Source organism: Cupressus sempervirens, chromosome 8 (assembly GCF_028749045.1).
Source record: "Cupressus sempervirens isolate cs-2001-9-10 chromosome 8, ASM2874904v1, whole genome shotgun sequence".
Classification (NCBI taxonomy): Eukaryota; Viridiplantae; Streptophyta; class Pinopsida; order Cupressales; family Cupressaceae; genus Cupressus; species Cupressus sempervirens.
In genome coordinates, this window is record NC_143125.1 from 747,465,932 (window position 1) to 747,487,217 (window position 21,286).

The following is a 21,286-nucleotide window of genomic DNA, read 5'->3' on the forward strand; positions in this document are numbered from 1 at the left end:
GATCGGCCTTCTTTAACTTAGCTGTGTATGAAGTTCGGCATTTTTCTTTTTATGCTCGATGGCCTTAACATTGAGTCTTATTTCTTTGGATGATATTCCACATATCTCAACTTGACTTTTACTACATTTCTTATTTCAGCAGCCTTCCATTTCTATTGCGTTCATTGCTTTTTTTTTTTAACATCTTCGGCATTGAATCCACATAATACCGTGAGCCGAAGTTCCTTCTATTTACTTCCAGTCTATGCATCCAATTGCAATGGTTAATTTGCGGTAAGAACTCAGACTTTGGAGTAAGTGTGCATTGATAGGTCTGTAACAAAAGAGGAGAAGATTCCAATTCGAAATTGCAGGGGACTCGAGCAAATCCAGTGATTACATTAGGTCATGTTATGACATTTCCATATTAATTTGGTTACTTTCCAAAGCAGACAATCATGCATCTAAGATATTTATCATTTCACATTTATTTCCAAGAATCAATATGAGATGCTACTTATTCAATGTCCTTATTATCAACCCTTATGGAAGCATATTTCCAAATGCGTTAAAGTTTGGAATGAAATATACTATCCAATGATATTTTTCTCCAAATAGACTCAAGAACCTAACCTTCTAGTCACAGTTGTGATAAGCATACTAAGCAACAAAGCTATGCATAGAGTGGATTGCAGAAAGTTTCAATATTTATCATCTTGTTTGATATCTTGTTTGAATTTCTAGATTGAACTTTTTAAAAATAGCCTTGTTCATGACAGGTGATGACCAAGTAACCATGGTATGGATCCAAAAATTATTATGCCACTAGATATTAGAATTAAACAACCAATTCTGAAATCTTTAAGGAATATAATCATGTAATCACAAATTGTGAAATGTTGGAGGTATGTAATCTTTCTAAAATAATTGACAGAGTTGTTGCTCAGGGATTTCGAACACCTAAGGTTCACCCGACTGTATAGCCAAGGAAAAGGGTGGAGAGGTGAGAGAAAGAAATTTGCAATAACAAGAAATCAGAACCAAATATGACATACAATGTTTATCATTTTAATATAAATTATTTAATAGCTCATGCATGATTCAGTTTATTGTAATCTCCTGCTGTCAAGTTGACGGGTGTGGTTAGATACCAGGTTGCTCAGCGGATGACAAGATGGTCTCTGTTTATTTCGAGTAGGGAGGGCCTTTCTCGTTAGAGATTGTGTGGGGAATAAGTTAAGGTCCGAGGTTGCGTGGTTAAGTGCCTGACAATGTTTCACCTCTCCCCAAGTTGTTGGACGCACAACAGACGGAGATAAGCTATACATTCAATTGTAGTTGGAAAACAGGTATTATCACTTTTATGATGTATATGCAAGAAGGTAAGATTAATTGAGTTATTTCCTCATTATAGTTATTTTACACTTAGATGCGGAAGATAGATTTATGGATTGTCTTTCAATTATATGGACATCAAATATGAGCATGTCTTCTAATCTTATGTTGTTGCCACAATTAAGCAATCAAAAGGAAAGGGATGATACAGTGGTATCTGAAGCCCTAATTGATTTAGTGGTATCTGGAGCCCTGAATGATACAGTGGTATCTGAAGCCCTAACTGATTCAATGGTATTTGAAGCCCTAAATGATCCAATGGTAATTGATGCCCTAATTTATATAGTGGTATGTGATGCCCTAGTCTAATATAGTAGTATTTATTAATAATCAACATTTGTTTTGTTTTTGAGATAGCGGTTTTGGATGGTAGTCGTTGTATGATATTGTTATAGTGGTATTTGTGGACTAATCTAGATGATTGCAGAAGCATTCCTACAATGATTTATCGATTCGATTTTGAGCTATGTGGATTTTAATTTCTATAGTAAATTCATTGATGGTGTTTTAGGGTCTTAGTTAAGAAATTTTGTTTAACTGTTTTTAATTGACAATCCCTTTTCACATGAACATGACTGATATAGTTGTCTTACTATGAAATGAAGTAATAATTGTATTCTTTGAGAATGTTAGTTGTTATATAAGACCCAAAAAATCGGGTATGTTACACATGCATTGATAATGTGGGGGTGTTTAAACTGGAGAAAAAGGGGGGTGATGTATTGCCTAAATAGAGGGGATGCTTGTTTTTGGGGCAGGGCTGAGAGTTTATACAGGAAAAAGGTGTGGCCTGTGTTGGGTGCTATGATTCAGGTTCACTAAGTGAAGCCCGCATGATGTTGAATAAATGATTTCATCATCTTCTAATTGGGCATGAAACAATTTCAATCATTATCCTCATTCCAAAGCATCATTTTTGAGAAATGAAACAATGACAAAAAGGGAATTTGGGGTAATATTTTTTGAGAATAGGGGGATTCTTTAGTATGCTACAAATGCATGTGCTATGATTCAGGTTCACTAAGTGAAACTCCCATGATGTTGAATAAATGATTTTATCATCTTCTTCTTGGGCATAAAAGGATTTCAGTCATTATCATCATTCTAAACTATCATTTTCGAGAAATGAAACAATACCTGGTTCAGTTTTCCAGCCCACTCAATTCATGTCTATTAAGCGCTTTCTCTAATAAACATAGCAATTCCAAATCTATTAGGTGCAGAACGAAATTGTTATCTGATGGAGCTACTTTAAATATAGGTAAATCTGTAATTTTTCAATCATAATATTCTGTACTGATTACATTGTTGATATTTTGTCATATAACATGTCTGAATGTGTGTACTTTCACAAGATAAATAGCCATTTAATGAAAAACAATTGTCGAGGATGCCATTATATATATATTTGGTGTTCCCTTAATGAATTTGATTGTTATAATTTACTATCTTGTGGCATCTCTTAAGGTGGGATTCTATTTAGAACATTTTTTCATTTTTCTTGCTTTTGGTGCACTACTTTCATTTTGAACTCTTGGCGATTTAACATTTTATCTTAGATTTAATATTTGTGTTTCATTTTTCAGGAGCGTAGCTTTATTCCTTATGTTCAGTGTGTACATGTTAACATATTGAAAAGTTACAAAGAAAATGAGGTAATACTCTATCTTCTACTCAACCTTTATTCTTTCAATCAAGGAAACAAAAAGAGTTTGTGTTCTTTGACAAGGTTTTGATATTACCTGCATTTTAAGGAAGGAAATGTTAACATTGTATCGTGTACTTAATCCCATTTATTTTGTAGCTTCAAGATGGAGATATCATATGCCTCCAAAGATCCATAATGGATGACGGAAAGGATGAGTTTAATTCCATTGTGAAGTATTTTCACCATGTCAAATATTACAAGGTAAACTTGCGATGTTGATGCTTTAGTGATTATGTGATAAAAAAAAATAATTAAGTTTTTAACATTTTCTTGACCAAATTTCTTTGTAGGACCTAGTGAAGTCTATCATTCAAATAGGCATCTTACTTCTCCTTAACTCCATCATGCAATACATCTGCGAAGCTTCTATTGTTGTTGTCAATGCTATCCTTCTGCACTTAATTCCTTTTGAATCTTTAAAAAAAGTTGCTCATCGATGTTGCAATCAGTTTCTTTCCTTGAGCTTTGGCCCTTTTCACAAATGTATATAATACCTTAAACCAAACAAAAAGATATAAAATACCTTCAAACAAACTGAAAGATATAAAACAGTAGTTATTTAGTAATGTGTTTGAAAAACTATTAATTTAAATTAGTTTTACATTTGAACATGATGGAAATAAAGGTACACATGTTATTTCATTCTCAGAAGATAGAAACTTCCATTGAGCAGTTGAACTACAAAATTGGATGAAGATGCTTATGATATTATTAGGGGCACATGCTTTAAGGAAATGTTGTTCATCGTTAAAGACAATGTTTTCACACCAAACTGTTTAATTCAAATATGAGTGATTTCTTTTGACCTTGGATATTCTTTTGATCAGTTTTAGAAGCGTATAAAATCTGAAGAGTGGACAGTTGATTAAACCTTGTATAGTCAATTTTTTTCTAATTGTTAGCATTGCTGGGACAAATTATCGTAATATCAAATCCTCCCACAAATCTGGATGAATCCATTGTGCAAAACAAGGATCTTGCCTGGACCTGCACGAATCCTCAAGGATCGATGGGTTTAAGTGGGTCTAAGTTATTTAATATGAATTTTTAAAATATATTTTTTGCTTTCTAGTCCTATAATGACCCTCTTATGCATTATATATACCAAAAACTGAGAGAAATATATATATATATATATATATATATATATATATATATATATATATATATATATATATATACATATATATATACATACATATATACATACATATATATATACATATACATATATATACATATATATACATATATATATATATATATATATATATATAAACAATTCCTCCATGAATCCTAATTGGGAAAAAAAAAATCGCGAATCCACGGATCCGATTCTTATATATATATATATTAACAAATCCTCCATGAATCCTAATTGGGAAAAAAAAAAATAGCGAATCCACGGATCCGATTCATGTGCCCAAATCGGATTCGTACCCCGAATCGGTAACTAAGGTTTGGCATGATAGATTCTGTAAAAATAACTTGTTAACATAGTTTACTTTATGAAATTGGATGATAGACTAGTGATAAACTCACGCCATTAAAGGCTACACCTTTTTGGCAACATGGAATTTGATGTACATATGCTGTCTAATCACCCTACATAATGAGGATATTGGAAGCATCTAGTTGGGATAGATATTTTCATCATATTAGGGAAGTACACTTCAATACATCAGAAAGTTTCATATTTGAAGGGGCTGTAATCTGGTCTCAGAATTGTAATTACATGATATACTTTAACAGCCTGTTAGGATATTACTTCAGATTGGAATAGGTGGTAACAATAAGCACTTGATCAATAATGGTTTGCAACATAGTGTTGGCAAGAAAGCAGATGATGGTGAAACCTTATCGTTCTGATGGTTTATGTTATTTATGAGAAAGAACAGTAGATATTTCTTATTACTGATTTCTTTGTGACAAGGAAGGACCCTTAGTCCTTACCTTGTCTTCTTTCTTGTTTTGTTCCTGGCTTTTGTTTCTTCTCAGTCACCGTTTGGTGCTTTTGCTTTGGCGAGCTCTTCTATTTGTATGCTCAGTCCCATAAACCTTGTTGGTTTTTCGTGAACATTAATATTATCTTATCTTATCTTATGCTTTATCTGTCCCCATATTAATAAAATAAAATTCTTTTATGACAATATGACATCTCCATCTTCATTTTATAATTGGAAAGATGATTAGATATCTCATGGCCACACAATTGACTTAAACAAAAAAAAAGTTAATTCTTTAATGATTACTCAGGATGTGCACTTTCGGAAATTGGACAATCCAGAAAAAGATGTGGCTTGCTTGGAATTGTGAGTATGATTTTCTTTAACCAATGTTATGATAAGCTTTCAGTACAAGAAATTGTTAAGAGTGTCCCATTTAATAAAATGACTCTCTGTTTCAATTGATTTTGTACTTTTTAAACTCTTGCTTGTTCAGGAATACTTTGATTACATACGATGAACTTCTGAAGGTTTTAGTTTCACATTTGAAACTAGATGATCCATCTAAGATCAGATTTACCCCACACAATCTTTTTACTGAACAGCCTGGGGATCAACCCATAAAGTATCTTAGTGTAAAATCTCTCAAGGAGATGCTTCTTTATCACAATCAGGTGAGAAGTCTGTTTAAACATTTATGGACTTTTTAGTCCATTCCGTCTCCTATGCTTTACAAGTCATATATAAGTCTAATTTTGGTACACTTAGCAGATGTCAAATATACTGTACTATGAAATACTTGACATGCCTCTTTCCAAGTTGGAAGAATTGAAGGTCATTAAAGTGTCCTTTTACAACTCAAAAGTACAGGAGGTAATTAAATTATTGGCATTCTAGAATATTTCCTTTAGATTTGTTAATGTCATCGTTAAATGTTTTGTGTATCTTGTGTATTAGGTATCTTCTAATACCATAATGCTGCACCATGAATGTACTCTGAGTGATGTTATGAGACACCTGAGAGGAAAGGTATTTGCCAAGTATCTTCTATGGTTATACACATGAATCATGAGAAATGTTTCTATTCTAATTTTGTTCAAGTATCTGCATAGTTTGTTTCCCATATTTACATATCTTAAGCTGTTCTAGTAAATGGTTTTTGGTATTGATGTATATGCATTCTATTTGATTTGGATTTTCTACCGGACTTGATGTTCCCATTTCATTCTACCTAATTTGGCATGTTACATTAAATATAAATTAAATTATTTAGCATCTTCCAATTCTTTCCTTTACATTCACTTCTGATATTATCAGAATTTTTATTATTATTGTTTTGCCTTTGATTCCGAATTATTTCATTTGTTTTTGAGCATTTACCTCTGGACTTATATTATCTCTTATGTTTCTCCGAGATTTTAGGTTGATGGGACAGGCACGTACCTTTTAAGAATGGCAGGGCATGTTGATATATATTGCTCTCTAATTAAACATCTAACATTCAGCATTGAATAATACTAATAGACATAAATTATCATTTTTAATTTTTTTTTAACTTTTTAATGATTGTACTTGAAAATCGCCTTGCACTTTATTATTTTTTAACTGTTGACATAGGTAACATCAAAAAATGCTCAAGATGATCAGCAGATTCTTGACATTCCCAGGGACTGTGGCCTCCCTCTAGCCCGACCTGAATAAAAATTTGGTAAATGGTCTGAAGACAGAAAAAGCATTTTAAATTGTTTTATGGAATTGAGAAAAAAATTAAAGAATAAACAACATTACATGTACAAATCAGGTGATTGATTTCCCGCATAGTCAGGTTGGTTGGCCATGTACATTATTTCCAACATAGCTAGTTAACAAAGTGATGTTGTGGTAGAAAGTTGATTCAACAACTAGTAACTAGATGGTTAACACAGTGATAGTGTGCTAATAATACTTAACAATAAGCACCGTGGACATGATCTTGAAGATGCCTTGTGACATGGTTTTGCATTAACATTTGAGTGTCCTCGCCCTTGGTGTATGATCTTTCCGCGTATACTGCATGATTGGCAATATTTCACATCAGCAAGTTGAGCGAGAGAATTATACATGATGTCCTAAAATTATTTCATTATTCTCCTCAACCAAAGCATATGGCACCTGTTGATATTAGTTTTGTACCACTACATAACATATAGTGATTGAAGACTTGATATGGAATATCAAACACTCAATCCCTCTCTTGAAAAGTAAATACTCATGAAGACATGAGAAAAACTCCAATGTTCCTTACACCTGTGGATACTAACTCAGTTATATCAATGTGATTTTCTCGTTAATCACGTAGGCGGCCTTACGTTGGTCATTCAAGTATTGTCGGGCTCTTGTTGTGGTGGTGATGATGATGGTTTTGTATGGGTGCCAAATGATGTTGATGGTGATGGTGATGGAGTTTGAGTGTTCGAATGACCTATGCCTTCCTAACCTTCTTCTTTGAAACTCCAACTACTCAACTACTTGTTCTACTCCTACTCCTATGAATGGAAAGATTACGAAATGGACGGGGATCGAATTTGATGAAATCTTACTAGTGGCTCTACCTCCATAGATGCAATGATTCAAGGGAAAAAAGACTAGATTACCACACAAGGCTTCATAACAAGTTGCTATGATGCTAGTGGCCTAGTTTATAGATCCCTATTAAACATCCACTAATATCACCATACAAATATCCATCTACTCTTACTCTCACTTATAAAGTTTCTTGAAATAAAATCTACTTTAGTAACTCCAATGAAATCTAATTTTAACTATTGGAAGTAGAAACCATGCAGTGACACCAAATGTTCTTGATCACCATGCAAAGTCACAACAATGATAAAGAAAAGTGATTTTCGTATTATCTTAGCAACAATTTTCTTCAGTCCTTTACAAATGAGAGCCAATGGCCTTATATAGAGGCCAAAATTACAACCAACGGTAGAGATTAGAAAGAAAAATCAATGATCTAGATTGAATCCTAGAAACCCTAATTAGGGTTACCACCTGATTGGCCAATGAGAAGATGCCACCTCATCAAATGGACCAATGAAAAAAGAAAAAGTGGCAACCAATGAGAAGGCACCAAAATGGTAGCCAATCAGAATCAAACACCTATCCTACCCAAAAAAAAGGAGAAATTGCCACTTGGGCTTACATCAAATGATCTTCTAATACAAATCTACCCTTTTCTTTCATCTTTTTAGCCAAGGCAATGAACTTGGCTAGCTTGTCATTGACTTTCTTTATGGGAGGGTAAAGCATGTGCTTCATCTTGAGCTCAGCTGAATTCATCATGTTGTTTGATGCTTGTAGTGTCTTCCCATGATCCTTCTCATATTCTTTCACATATCCGATAAAGGCATTGAGGGAGGCGAGGGTGCCTAAATGTTTCTTCTTGATGGCAACCTTCCCCAATTCATCCAATCTCGATCCAAATTTTGACTCATTGACATTCTCCTCTTTGATATCTTCAAAATCAAGTGCAACCGCAACATCGCTCATCATGGTTGAAATGGAAGTGTCAATGCCTAGGCTGAGCTGTGCAATCTCATTTTGTTTCTCCTCAAGAATCCTCAATTTGATGGTCAAGGCAACAAACCAAGACTCAACCGTACTCATTCCTCCATCTACCAACTTGGTTTTCTCCAAATATTTATTTGGTAGCTCAATAAATGCCTGTAGCCTGGGAATGTCTAAGTCCTTGACTGGAAGGAAATCCTTCCACTCCACTTCGAACGTTCAGAATTTATCTCTAATAGCTACTAATGACCTACATGTCGAGATAAAGGAAGGCAAGAAATTTCGCCCATCTTGGATTGTAAAATGGATCCAATCCTTAGCTTCGTGCAGCTAAACCGATATCTCTTCTATGTTGCTCCCACTGTCTTGAGGAAGGGCTGCCTGGTGCAATTGTTGGATAGGTTGGCAATCTCTCCAATACTTGTTGTCAGCCTCCAACTTTACAATCCTTTCATTTGCCTTCCTCAACCTTTCTTTGATTGAAACCATGCCTTCTTGGATCTCCTCACATTCCATGTCATTCGTGATTCTTCCCAACTTATGCTCAACTATCTCATATTCCTAAGCTACAATCTCATCCAGTGCCTTGCTAACTGTTGGTATAGCAATCTGAACTTTTTGGTGACCATCATCATCACTCTTGATTTGTTTCTACTTCTCACTATCACCCTTTCCCACTAACCCTTGGATGTCTTTAACTGTTCAGGCATTCACCACCTTGCCTCTTGGCATAAGCATTTTCCTTAACCATAGCGGTGTAGTGCATCTCCCCAAATTTGGATTCAGTTCGACTAGCAAAGCATCACCAACGGCTTCGGGTTCCTAGCTTATTTCCTCAATATCAATTGGCCTATCCTCTTCTTCACTAGTGATTGTCATATCATCTCCATGTTGGTTCTCCGAGAGAGGAGAGTGTTGTTGTAACCACTTGATTCCAAATCAGAGCTCACCTCTACTGCGACCCCTTGTCCAGTTGCATTATCCTCTTAGGCTCTAGCCTCAATTATAGTCTCCTTTGATGGTGCTAGATTCTGTCTCTTCGTTGGAGGTTCCTGATGTTCTTTACTTTTCTCAACCTCCATGTTTCTCTTCTTGCTCTTAACTATTCTTTGTTGCTGGCTACTGCCTTCACCTTTCTGTCTGACTGACTCCACTAGACCTTCCCCTGGTCTCATCTTCTCATAAGTAAGGTCTACCTTTTGACTTTGTAACTGCCTTAACTTCTCATTGTACCACGACTCAGTGTATAGCTCAATTGTCCTTGTAACTGCCTCTAAGGAAGGATCCTGATGATCGTCCCAATCCACTGGATTCAACTCCATTCCATCCACTATATTATAATCTTCTCTCAGCACATTTTCATCACCTTCTAGTTGACTGGGAATATCAAGGCCTCTTTATCTGATTGCCCTCATCATGCCCACTGACAATCTTTAGAAAGATAGCTTCCTCACATGAAAGTCATTTTGTGCATTGGCCCAAAAATCTTCTATAGTAGGAACATGTTTAAATGTATTTGCGTGAGATGCCTTGATAAGACCATTAGGATCGAATCCTTCCTTTGCTTTATACCATCCTAGATGATACCATTTTAACTCTTTCTCCGCAGTTGCAAAGGCGACAAGATTGGGCCAAGTATCATTGCCTATTCCAAATGAGAAGGTAATCCCTGTCTCACCCTTAAGTTTTATCATTTTTTCATAATGTTCAAGTTACCTAGCCAACTCCATCAAAACTATCTTATCGGGTGGGTACCTTGGAAGTCTCTTGAGACAAATTGTACTTCCTGCTACTCTTATGTATGTGAATTATTGTAATTGGGTGAACCAACTCCCATACTTCTTAACTTTTACTTTTGCTTCTGATGAGAGCCTCTTAGCACGTGTCCCTTGTAATAGCCTTACTGTCTTCATGGAAAAGGCATCACAAAATATCTTATAATCTTTGGTGTTGTGCAAATGAAGCTGTGGATAGTACTCATGCACCAAACATTGCTCCTGCCCATTGCCAATCACTCCTAAGGCCTTAAACCCAGGATTTTCACATAGTCTCACAATCAGATAGAAAAGATAGGACCCCATAGAGAATTGCTTTTGATTTTGCACTGTCCTAAGTTGCAACTCTAAATTTTCACTTATAATTCTGGCCCAATCAAATTTTCTCTTTCCATTTTTCAATTTCATCAATAAAGTAATACATCCAGTTCTCAAATTGAATACCTTGAGCTATGCCCATGATCCGGCTGAGAAGCACAATAAGATCATCGTACTCTGATTTGAAATCTGATATGGTGAGCCTTGATGACCTGGTAACTCCCTTATTGCCTTCGTGTAACCAATTCTGCTTTAAATGAATGAAATAAGCGTCCTGATTATCTTGAAATAACTTAGCCGCCTAATCCATCATTACCACTGTCATGCCCTTATACTGGGGGATATTAAATGCTTCTTTGACCACTTGTTCACCGATGTTGGCTATCACTCTGTTCCCTTCATCAAAAATGATGGACTTGGTAACAATATCAAACCGGGATGCACATTCCATTACCAATTCTGGACAAGGCAAGGTAGGAGGGAAGGCCGCAGCATGTACAATTCAATTCTTGCAGATCTTCTTCACTATGGGGATTGCGCTTCCTTCAATCTGTCTTTCAACTATACCATGTTTACTGTGCCAATATTGGTATCACTTATTTGCCTCACTTTCGAGAAAAAGGTGGTTTTAGGCATCATGTCTTCCTTGTCTTTATTGGTATTTGTTCCCTTTGGATTCTTACTTGCACTAACATCTACCATCCTAAACACTTATTTCTGCCCATTCGTTCTAAATGATATGGACTACACTTATCAATTGCCAACATTCTTTCTATCAATGGAATCTAGCTTATTTCTGCCTCTCGAAGTCCTATCTCTACACTTATCGATCTCCAAACTTTAACCTAGGGGTGGGACTACCACTTATTTTTGCCTCTTTGTTACCTTAGGATAAACTACACTTGTATCTCCCAACTTCAAACCTAGGGTGGTCTAGCTTATTTCTGCCTCTCCAAGTTCCCTCTTATGAAATCTACACTTATATCTCCTGACTTCAGCCTATCTATGGAATGATGAAGTGGTGGATGATGAGTGCAAGAAGAAAATAAGGGAAATGAACCAAGCAAGAACAAGGAATAGAATCCGCCTTTAAAACCAATCTTCACCTCTAAAAATGAATATAACTTTACCTTAAATCTGCCTTTACCAATGACTGGGCCCTTTTCAAATTCGTATCAGATTTCAAAAATTTCAATCCTCCTTGCAAATAATGATGCCCTAACAAGAATCAGAATTTCGACTTCCTTGAAATTGCCCACACTTGCCAAAAATAAGACCTTGAATCATGTAGCCTTTTCACCAAATAAAATCGCCTAAATCTGAAAGGAGAAATCGCAGCGCTTGGAGGAAAAGTTGGACCTAAAAAGAAATCGTCCAAGCTGGAAATTTTTTAGATCTACTCCAAAATTTGACCTAGGGCAGAACTTCGCCCAAGTAAGAAGAAGAAAATGACGCCAAGCAATGGAAAAATCTGCCCAAAAATCACCCAAATTTGAAAGTTTCTCCTCTAGAAGAAAATCGCTCACTCAAGGAGGAGGAAGAAGGAATAAGGAAATAAGAAGGGGGGAAGCCCCTCTTATACCAAATTTTATTGCCTCTCCTAGTGGGCCGACTTGCTTGGAGGAAGAACAAAATTAAATTAACTCCTTTATTAATGGCCTAGATTTAAATGCAATGTTAAAATTATTTAGCCCATAGCGAAATTGGCTCATTTAATTGCTATTTTTGATCAAAAATTGCAAAATAGAAACAAGATAAGCCTAGGAGATGTCAAAATTTGCATTTAATAACGTTTTGGAAATTAAAATATCATTAAAATTGAACTTAGCAAGCTAAAATCAATCTTCAATTCCAATTTACCAATTTCTTTTAACATTTAAAAATCTTCCACACAATATTTCAACCAATTTAACCCGATTTTGTAATTTAACCCAATTTCAATTTTGCAATGCAATTATAATTTTTTTTCTTTTTTTTTTTGTTACAAAATTAATCCTTTTCCTAGCAACCAAAAATTCAAACTCCAATTCCAATTTCACTATCAAAAATTTCTTTTTCATTGAAAAAATTCAAAACTTTCCGAAATGACCAAATCTAACAAATTCATTTTTTGAAAATACTCAAGCTTATACAATTATTTCAATTTTACAAAATTCCATCTAAGTCCAAAATTTGCAATTTTATCCTGCCAATTATTATTTTAACCATCGAAATTTTGTTTAGCCTAAGGATAAAATTACATGTTCCGAAAAAAAAAAATCAAGTATCGCACCAAGTGAAATTAAACCAAATCAAATCACATCCCTCTTAGCCCGAAGGTATCCAAGGTGTAAAATTTTCAAGTCGAAAACCTTTGGACAACTCCGAAATTTTTTTGCCAAGGCAACTGAAAAAGGGGGTCCCCAAAACTTTTGGGGCGATGATTTAAAACCCTCACAACAGCACCCTGTAAATTTTGCATTTTCTATTATGATTTGGACAATAATTGTTAGCTACACCATATTTATGGACTTCATGATTACTTTGGAAATGAAGTTTGCATCTATTCACTTGCCCCTCACAATCAGTCAACTTCAAATATATTGCCCATTTTGGGGACAGTGCAATAAATTTAATGGTTTTTTTTGGAAGTTTTCCATCAATAGATACGATGGACACTTCTATCTCAATTCATGAATTCCTGATTGATTTTAGCCATTTATCTATTTTATTATTTAAAAATTTAAATATGAATTCCACATGGTACAAAAGTTGGAGGGATGATAGAGAATGTGGGCTCAACTAGTGATCTTGAGATTTATAGCACATTCACTTTAATGAGCTCCATAAAATTCCAATCACAAGGTTTTATTTGTAACAAACTTAACACTTTTGAAGTTTGCAGGCAAAGTTGGCTGTTGAAGAAACAAGCCATCATTCTGCAAGCTGATAATGCAAATCATTTGAACTCTCTTGAAAAGTCAGTGGTAATAGCATTATTATATGTAAACCTAAAATGAGCCATGAAATGTGCTAGGTGTGAATGAAAGATTGCATAAATGTAGGTTAGAATATGAAGATTGAACTATCTGTTGGAACTGAAATACATGCCAGAACAACCAATTTCGCACTAAGTTGACTGAAAAGGCATCTTTCTCTATAAATAAAAAATCAGCTGTGAATTTTTCTAGGTGAGAATCAAAGATTACATAAATGCAGGCCATGATACAAAAAGTGTGATTTATTCATTACAAGTGAAATACTAACTCGACGACAAATTTTACACTGAAACTCACTGTTTCTTCAATCTCTCTCTCTCTCTGACAACGAGTTTTCAGTTAATTAATTTTAGCACATGGAGATGGAGATTCGTATTGTTAAGAAAATCCTTGTCACTAACTTTTGATATGGCTTTAGTGCTAACCACTAAGAACTGTCTTCCAACTATTGTCTTCTATAATCAATAGCCTCTTGATGCATAAAATGTAACAATTAGGCTTTCCTTATCCTGCCTCTTTCTAGCATATTTTATTCAGTTTGTTGTATTTTGTGCAAAGGTGGAGATGTCTGGTCAACAGGCAAAGCTCAGGATTTTGCAGATTATTGGTCACAAGATATGGAAGGTAATGCAATAATTTTTTTTGTTGTTTGAGAACCTGTAATTAAAATTTCTTTAAGTGTATATGAGATAAATTTATTTCTCTTCACAGATCCTTTCTCCTAATGATAAAATCAAGTACATGGTTAGCCAACATGCTACATTCAGATCCCACTGTGTCACACTCAGAGCAGAAGAGGTATGTTTGTTAAGAATCAAGGTCCTTGAAGGGCTTGTATTATTTATTTCTTTTGATTTCACACTACAATCAGTGCTCTCAGCAAGCATGTGATGGATATGGTTATCAGATCCCAGAAGAGGAGAGAGGTAAAGGTCCTGAGGACTGTGTTGTTCACGTGTATCATTTTAGACGAGATCAAAACAACAAGGTAAGAATCTTATTTTCTTGTTCCTATATAGTTTTAAAAAGCTAATAAGAAAACACCTATATATAACCGTGCAATGAAATTTACCAGATTGAGAATTTTGGGGAGCCATTTCTGTTTTTAATAAGATCAGGTGAGACATTGACTCAACTGAAGGAACGTGTCAAGAAAAAGTTACAAGTGCCAGATCATCAATTCTCGGAGGTTAGATATTATTTTAAACCTAATAGTTTAATGAACATCAAAACAGCTTAAGCCTGATTCTTTATTTTAAGAAATTTGGCATTTAGTTTACTGGAGGTTAGAACTGAAGATTGTTGGATATGCAGTTCAAGTTTGCATCTGTCCATCTCAATCAACCAGCATATCTCAATAACGACGATGATGTGAATACTTTTAAGGTAATTACTAATAACTGTAATGAGCATTACAGATCATTAGGCCCATTCCAGCCTTTTGAAACTAGTCATTGAGCTTGTTTCTGATATTTCTACAGAAACATGCAATATATGGCCCATGGGAATTTTATCTAGGACTGCAGCATCATGATACAGTTTAGAAAAGCTTCAACCAAATTGGGTCTGTATTTCTTGCACTCCCTTCACTCTAGTCTTTCACTACAGTAATTTCCAGTGAAAATTATCTTAAGTACTATTTTTATTGCATTAGATATATTTTGAAGGTTTATATATCAATAACATGAAAATAGTTGGTGAATCTGATGGACTTCTGACAAGCCTGCAGAGATACACAATTAAAAAAGAGGAGCAATCGATCTCAGAAAAAGATACATGGTCAGCCTGTAAACTTTGTAAACAAGTTGCTAACAAGCAAATATCAGATATTATATAAGACATTCTTCATTCCAATACCTTTATTGTCATGTTGTATGTGCTTCAACACAGTCCATCAACTTGGAAACTTATCATCTCATGCTTCAGTGTACATTCGTGAGAGAGTATGCATGATACCAATCACAGGTATTTGAGATAATTTTTCTATCGAGTATATATTGTCATTTTGAAGGCAATCGCAAATGGATTGGACTACCAATTTCACTGAAGGAGCTACAATGGCTTTTTCATTTGTGTTCATTGTTAAGTCTACCAGTTTCACACGAAAATATATGCATGGAATGCCAGAGTACAGTTTTGTGTAGTTAGAATCTTGTTGGAATTTTGTTAAACACTGTAATTGTTTTAACAACTGATTAGTACACTTTGTATCATTCAGTGGATCATCTTCTAAAAAAGTGACATTTTTTATGGGTATTAATAATACCATTCTTGTTCTTTAGTATTTTTTAAAGTTCCCACCATAGGCAGGTAAACAATTGGATTCATTGAGTGCCACAAAATAAATAGTATGACCAATCAGATATTAGAATTTTTTTTTAAGTCTATAATTTGTTATAAAGTTAGAGATTTTTTTCATATTTATTAAAATAGAAATAGTCTATTTATCTAAAATCTTATTAGCTCCCATGAAAAATAGCAATGAGGAAATTGAATTCTCGAAGGCAAAATTCCAAGAAATATTACAGAATGCTGGCATTGATAATAAGGAATGCTGGCATTGATGGTGAAATTAATGCATAGAGAGTGTAATTTTAATTAGCATCAAAGACTCCACACATTTTACCTAGGATTTCTCAATCTCTTCTTGTTTGTGGATTAATCCAGAAGCCTAATCTTGGTTTTTCTCGACTTTGATTCTGTTACTTTGCTATTTGATAAACTTGGGCATATAAAGATGCAAAGCCATGGCTGCTCTTTCATTGCTCAAAGATCTTGTTCAGATCAAAATATTTTCTTTGATAAAATCCTACCAATGGAGGTATATATTTCTTGCCTTCTCACTGGCAGAGTTCAGAATCTTTGCTCTCCATTCAGGTTCATTATCCTACTGGAAAGGGCAAAACTCATATTGGAGTTCAACACAGAGGACGCAGTTTGCACCTATTCCAGTTATTGTGGTGATTTCATCTCCAGCATTGTTTTCCCAAAATTTATCTATTGTTCCAGACATTTGTTCTATTTATTACATTTATTTTGTTTGTTTCATTGCATGGTGTGTAGAGATTGAACTTTTCAACTGAAAAAGCTCATGGTTATGGGGAGACCTGTCTCCCAGTTAAAAGATGTGTCTCAGAGACGGAGATGCATCTCGGAGACTTTTCGCATCTTTGGAGACCTCAAAAAAGGTTGGAGACTTAATCACGAAGTTTCCTACTCCTAATCCAAAAGGCGAAGTCTCCTAATCAATGAGCACATGATGGAGATGTTATAGTCATCGTGAAAGAAGCAGTTGCACCAAATGGCCTTAATGAATTGCCCCTAGTTGTACTACTAGTTGTACTACTATCGGAGGAACCTGAGTTGGAAAGTGATGATTTTTTGGAGAGCGTGATAGTTGAAGACCTTGAGATGGATGATCACAACCTTGTGGACCAAATGATAGTACCATCAAGATACTAGTACTAGATAGATTTTAAATCACACTACAAAACAACTTACGAGTGATGTCTTTTGCATCGCAGTTGCCGATTGGTCCATTTGCCGCTGTCTGAAACAACGGATTGTATGTGTTGGGTGGATATTTTGCAACCGACAGTTTTTGGTAAAATCTAGTCGTAAAATAGGATCACCAGCCATAGTGTGTCAGATAGAGTCTCTCCTTAAAGGGAAGGCTCCCCCTTCTCACCGTTCCTTGGATCAACTCAAGGTAAGCAAAAAGTTGAGAGATTTTGTAAGGGGTGTTACCAATATTCTTTCCTCTTAGCTTTCAAGAAAGAGTCCACTTACCTGCGGAGTGAGTAATGGGCAAGATGAAACCTCAAACTACACTTCTATATAAAGTTGTAAACAATGATATTGATAAACTAACACTAACTCAAAGGCTAGATGAAAGTGTACTAGTTTGGCTCTAAGTCATGTTTTAACCTATTCTATAAGAGTAACCTCTACCATTGGGGCACAAAGACTTCTAGAACTAGGGAATTCTAATTATTTTTCATGAATTTGAGATGATAATACAAGCTACAGTCAAAGCTCTTAGTTTATGTATTGGCACAACTACTCCTAGTCAAAGCTTTGGCTCCGATTGCTTCTTAAATCACGATGCTCTATCATTGAATACACAATAATAACATGAATCAAAGACAATAGGGACAAATTACAGTCAAAGATTCTAATTTGCTCTATCACAATTGTTTTTAGTCAAATACATATTTTTCCTAGATCCTCTTTCTTAAACTATGCCCCATTATTAATGACTATAGATGAAGGAATTGTTAGCATGAATGTTGATAATATTCCTATGAGGGAGTATTCTAGCATTGTTGGAGCATTGGAGAGATTAACAACATGACTATGTGTTGCATTCATAACTATGTTTGTCATTGATGTCAACAGACTAAGAAGATTGACAAAGTAGCAAACAGAGATTGAGGTCATACAGATCGAGTATTTAAGATGAGGTTATCCACACTTAACCTAATATTCTACGTAGTGTCTAGTTGGCACATCTATGTAAGCATGTAGAAATTCGAAGACATGTGAGAGTTATTTGTTATTTATACAAGATAATTTGTACATAGAGTTACTGACAACTAGTTTCTAGTAATTGGATTGTATCTCTTAATAGGGATAGAATCTTGTTAAGCACAGTTAGACAAAGATAAAAGAAAGCTTGATGATGATGTCAGCGAATGCGCAAAGTCTAAGGTTGCACGTGTGAGAAGTCATGAATATTGTGAATTGATGATGTGTTGTAATAATGAAAAGATGTAATATATTATATAATCTTAATGAGTTCTTATTATAATTGTAATTGGAAAGGTCTCAAGGTTGACTCAATGAATTATTTTGAGGACATGGTATAAAGGAAATCATTTTCCTTGTGATGATGATATGGTTGATGTAAGTGTTTTTGAATGCGATAAGAGAAGAATATTGGTAAATGCAAGTAAGTGATCAAAGGGATCATTGTGATGTGAGTTTACAAATCTGGTACTAAGATCTGAGAAATGTTTTGGTGTAGTATTGGAGTTGTAAGAGGAGAAAGCAAGAGTTTGAGTTGCCTAGATTAGTTACATTTGTATTATTCTAAAAGAAATAACACAGAGGGTAGTTAGACAATAAGTTTGGTGGTCTTACCCTTGAAGCAGTTTGGACAATAAGTCCATCTACCTTCTACAATTCTTAATAGGGTTAGCACAACTCCTAACAGGGTTGGAATATCTAATAGGGATTCAAAGTCTCCTAATAGGGATTGATATGTATTAAATGTATTTCATTAACTCCTAATAGAGTCTATCCTCTTACAAGGAACTTATATATTAGTACATCATTTTGTGGGTACCATCTGTACTAGGGTTTTCCCCCTGATCAAGGGCTTTCCTAGTTAACATATCTATTGTTATTGTTATTGTGTATCTTCTTATGGTTATTATTCATATTGATCACATTCAAGGTTTAATAAGGTTAATAAAAATTGCATTGATCTGATAATTGATCCACGCACCCCTCCCTCCCCTTCTCTCAGTTATCTTGGTGGACTTTACTATCTAAAAATTGGTATTAGAGCATCAAGTCGTTGAAGGAAAAGATTAACAACTTAAGGAGATCGATAGCAGGCCATTTCAGAAAAGAAAGTTCTAAGATTTATAGAGTCAACTATGGCGGATAGAAAGAGAAGATGAAGACACACATGCTATGCATGAGTCCAAGATATTGGTTGATTACAAAGAATGGGAAGACTATAGTGAAATAAAATAATCTTGAAGAATGTAGAGAAGCTGAAAGAGATTTATTCATGTGTAATATGCTTGCTAGAGAAGTACTTTTGTCAGCTCTTCTTGAAAATGATAGTCAGGCAAAATCTTTGGCATTATCTAGTGAAATTTGGAAAGATTTGGAATCTACTTTGGAAGGTGATAATCATGCTACAAGAATCAAAATACAAAACTAGATATATTTATTTCAAGAAGCTAAAATGATGGAAGATAAATCTCTAAGTTATATTGGTAGCATATCAAAAATTGTTGTAGGAATAAAGTAACTAAAGATGATGATAAGATCATATGGAAGATCTTGAAAACTTTGACACCACCATTCAAGTAGACAACACAGATGATTGAGAAAGTGATACCTTGTACTGAGAATTTTTTCAGAAAGACTCTTCTTGGAAGATTGGAAGCAGTAGAAGTAAGTTTGAAATAGTCTAGAGATTTTCCTAGAGTGGAGACTTCTTTTAGTGCATTAAGTGTTTGTCCTTCCTTATCAAGGAGTGCAAGCACAAGTGGACATTATGCTAGCAACAATAGATCTAGATCTAAAGAAGATAGAAATATTAAAGAAGGAATTGCCTTTCTTGTAAAGAGAGAACCAGATGCTAAGAAAATCTTTAAATGTTCGAGTTGTAATGAGTTTGGTCATTATGCTTCTCAATTTCCTAAAAGAGTAAAGAAGGAATTTCAAGTTTAGACGATTTAGAGAATATTAGTATGAAAATTATGATGATGAATCTAAAAAAAGAGTGAAAGTGATCATGCGTTAGGATTTGTTTCTATAAAAGAAGAAAATCCTGAACAAAGAAGTCATAGAAGAGAAAGCCCTAGTGTCACATGTTGAGAAGAAAGCTAACTGGATCATAGAGAGTGGTTATTCACATCATATGACTGGTGATATGAATAAATGTATTGAATTGATAGTTGTGATGGAGGAATTGTTGGAGTTGGTAACAATGTGGCTTGTCACATTGAGGGAATAAGATCTATTACTTTTTATGGTAAAAATATCATTGATGATGTTTACTTTATTGATAGATTACAACATAATATTTTGTGTTGGACAACTAGTTGATAAGGGATATCAGTTGTAGTTCACAAAAAAGACATGTATTATCAAGAATACAAATGGTAAGATGATTGGTACTGACACAAGATCCAAATGTAATGTTTTTCAGTTGAACCCTTAGAGATGAAATGTTTGGTTGCTAAGGTAACAATAATTGGTTGTTTCATAAAAGGTTTTTTCATATAAACTTTGATAATATTGTGAAAGCAAGTAGTACATTTTCTCTGAGAGAGTTACCAAAAATTGTAAAGCCTACTAATGTTGTGTTGTTACACTTCTATTAATTCCTTGCTCTTTTCGTCAGCCTTTGAACTTCAGAAATAGGTGAGTTCAAATTCAACTTCAAGATTTCATCAAAGGAATAATGTTTCTCGAATGACTTATTCTCTATGGGTGGTTTTTCTAATAAGGCATTGATACCAAGATCATTGGAAGTACTTACCAAATTAGGGTTGTCGTATCTGATAGAACAACTTGATAGTGCAATTTTATTATAAGGATAGTTGGTGATGCATGGAAGTATGTTACATAATTAGACAAAGTTTGGTAATTAGATGAGGTTATCAAGAACCAAAAATGCACGTCAATTTGATAGAAAGAGTTTATTAAAAGGCTATAACATGTCTTGTCAAATAAATTCTTGCACAAATGTATTTAGTGTTCCACACTCCCATATCTGTTCATAATCTTTCCCAAAATTCATACCATGACTATTGGTCTTTTCACTATTATTTGTTCATTAACTATTCTGTAGTTAGAGGCAAAGAAGCTCAGTAAGGAATTGTAGAGGTG

At 34.5% G+C, this 21,286-nt stretch overlaps 1 protein-coding gene across 1 annotated transcript in view; it reads left to right on the forward strand.

The window, feature by feature from the left end:
• LOC149544578 (ubiquitin C-terminal hydrolase 13-like) overlaps nucleotides 1–15,923 on the forward strand; it is a 254,280-nt gene extending 238,357 nt beyond the window's left edge. Inside the window, exons 22-34 of the mRNA XM_089795193.1 lie at nucleotides 2,961–3,029; nucleotides 3,179–3,283; nucleotides 5,339–5,394; nucleotides 5,525–5,702; nucleotides 5,800–5,901; nucleotides 5,986–6,057; nucleotides 14,210–14,275; nucleotides 14,363–14,449; nucleotides 14,559–14,639; nucleotides 14,727–14,840; nucleotides 14,966–15,037; nucleotides 15,133–15,215; nucleotides 15,381–15,923. Of these exons, the coding sequence (XP_089651319.1) occupies nucleotides 2,961–3,029; nucleotides 3,179–3,283; nucleotides 5,339–5,394; nucleotides 5,525–5,702; nucleotides 5,800–5,901; nucleotides 5,986–6,057; nucleotides 14,210–14,275; nucleotides 14,363–14,449; nucleotides 14,559–14,639; nucleotides 14,727–14,840; nucleotides 14,966–15,037; nucleotides 15,133–15,195 (1,065 nt within the window). The 3' untranslated portion in view covers nucleotides 15,196–15,215; nucleotides 15,381–15,923. The remainder of the gene's footprint in view (nucleotides 1–2,960; nucleotides 3,030–3,178; nucleotides 3,284–5,338; nucleotides 5,395–5,524; nucleotides 5,703–5,799; nucleotides 5,902–5,985; nucleotides 6,058–14,209; nucleotides 14,276–14,362; nucleotides 14,450–14,558; nucleotides 14,640–14,726; nucleotides 14,841–14,965; nucleotides 15,038–15,132; nucleotides 15,216–15,380) is intronic.
• The last annotated feature ends 5,363 nt before the right edge of the window (nucleotides 15,924–21,286 follow it).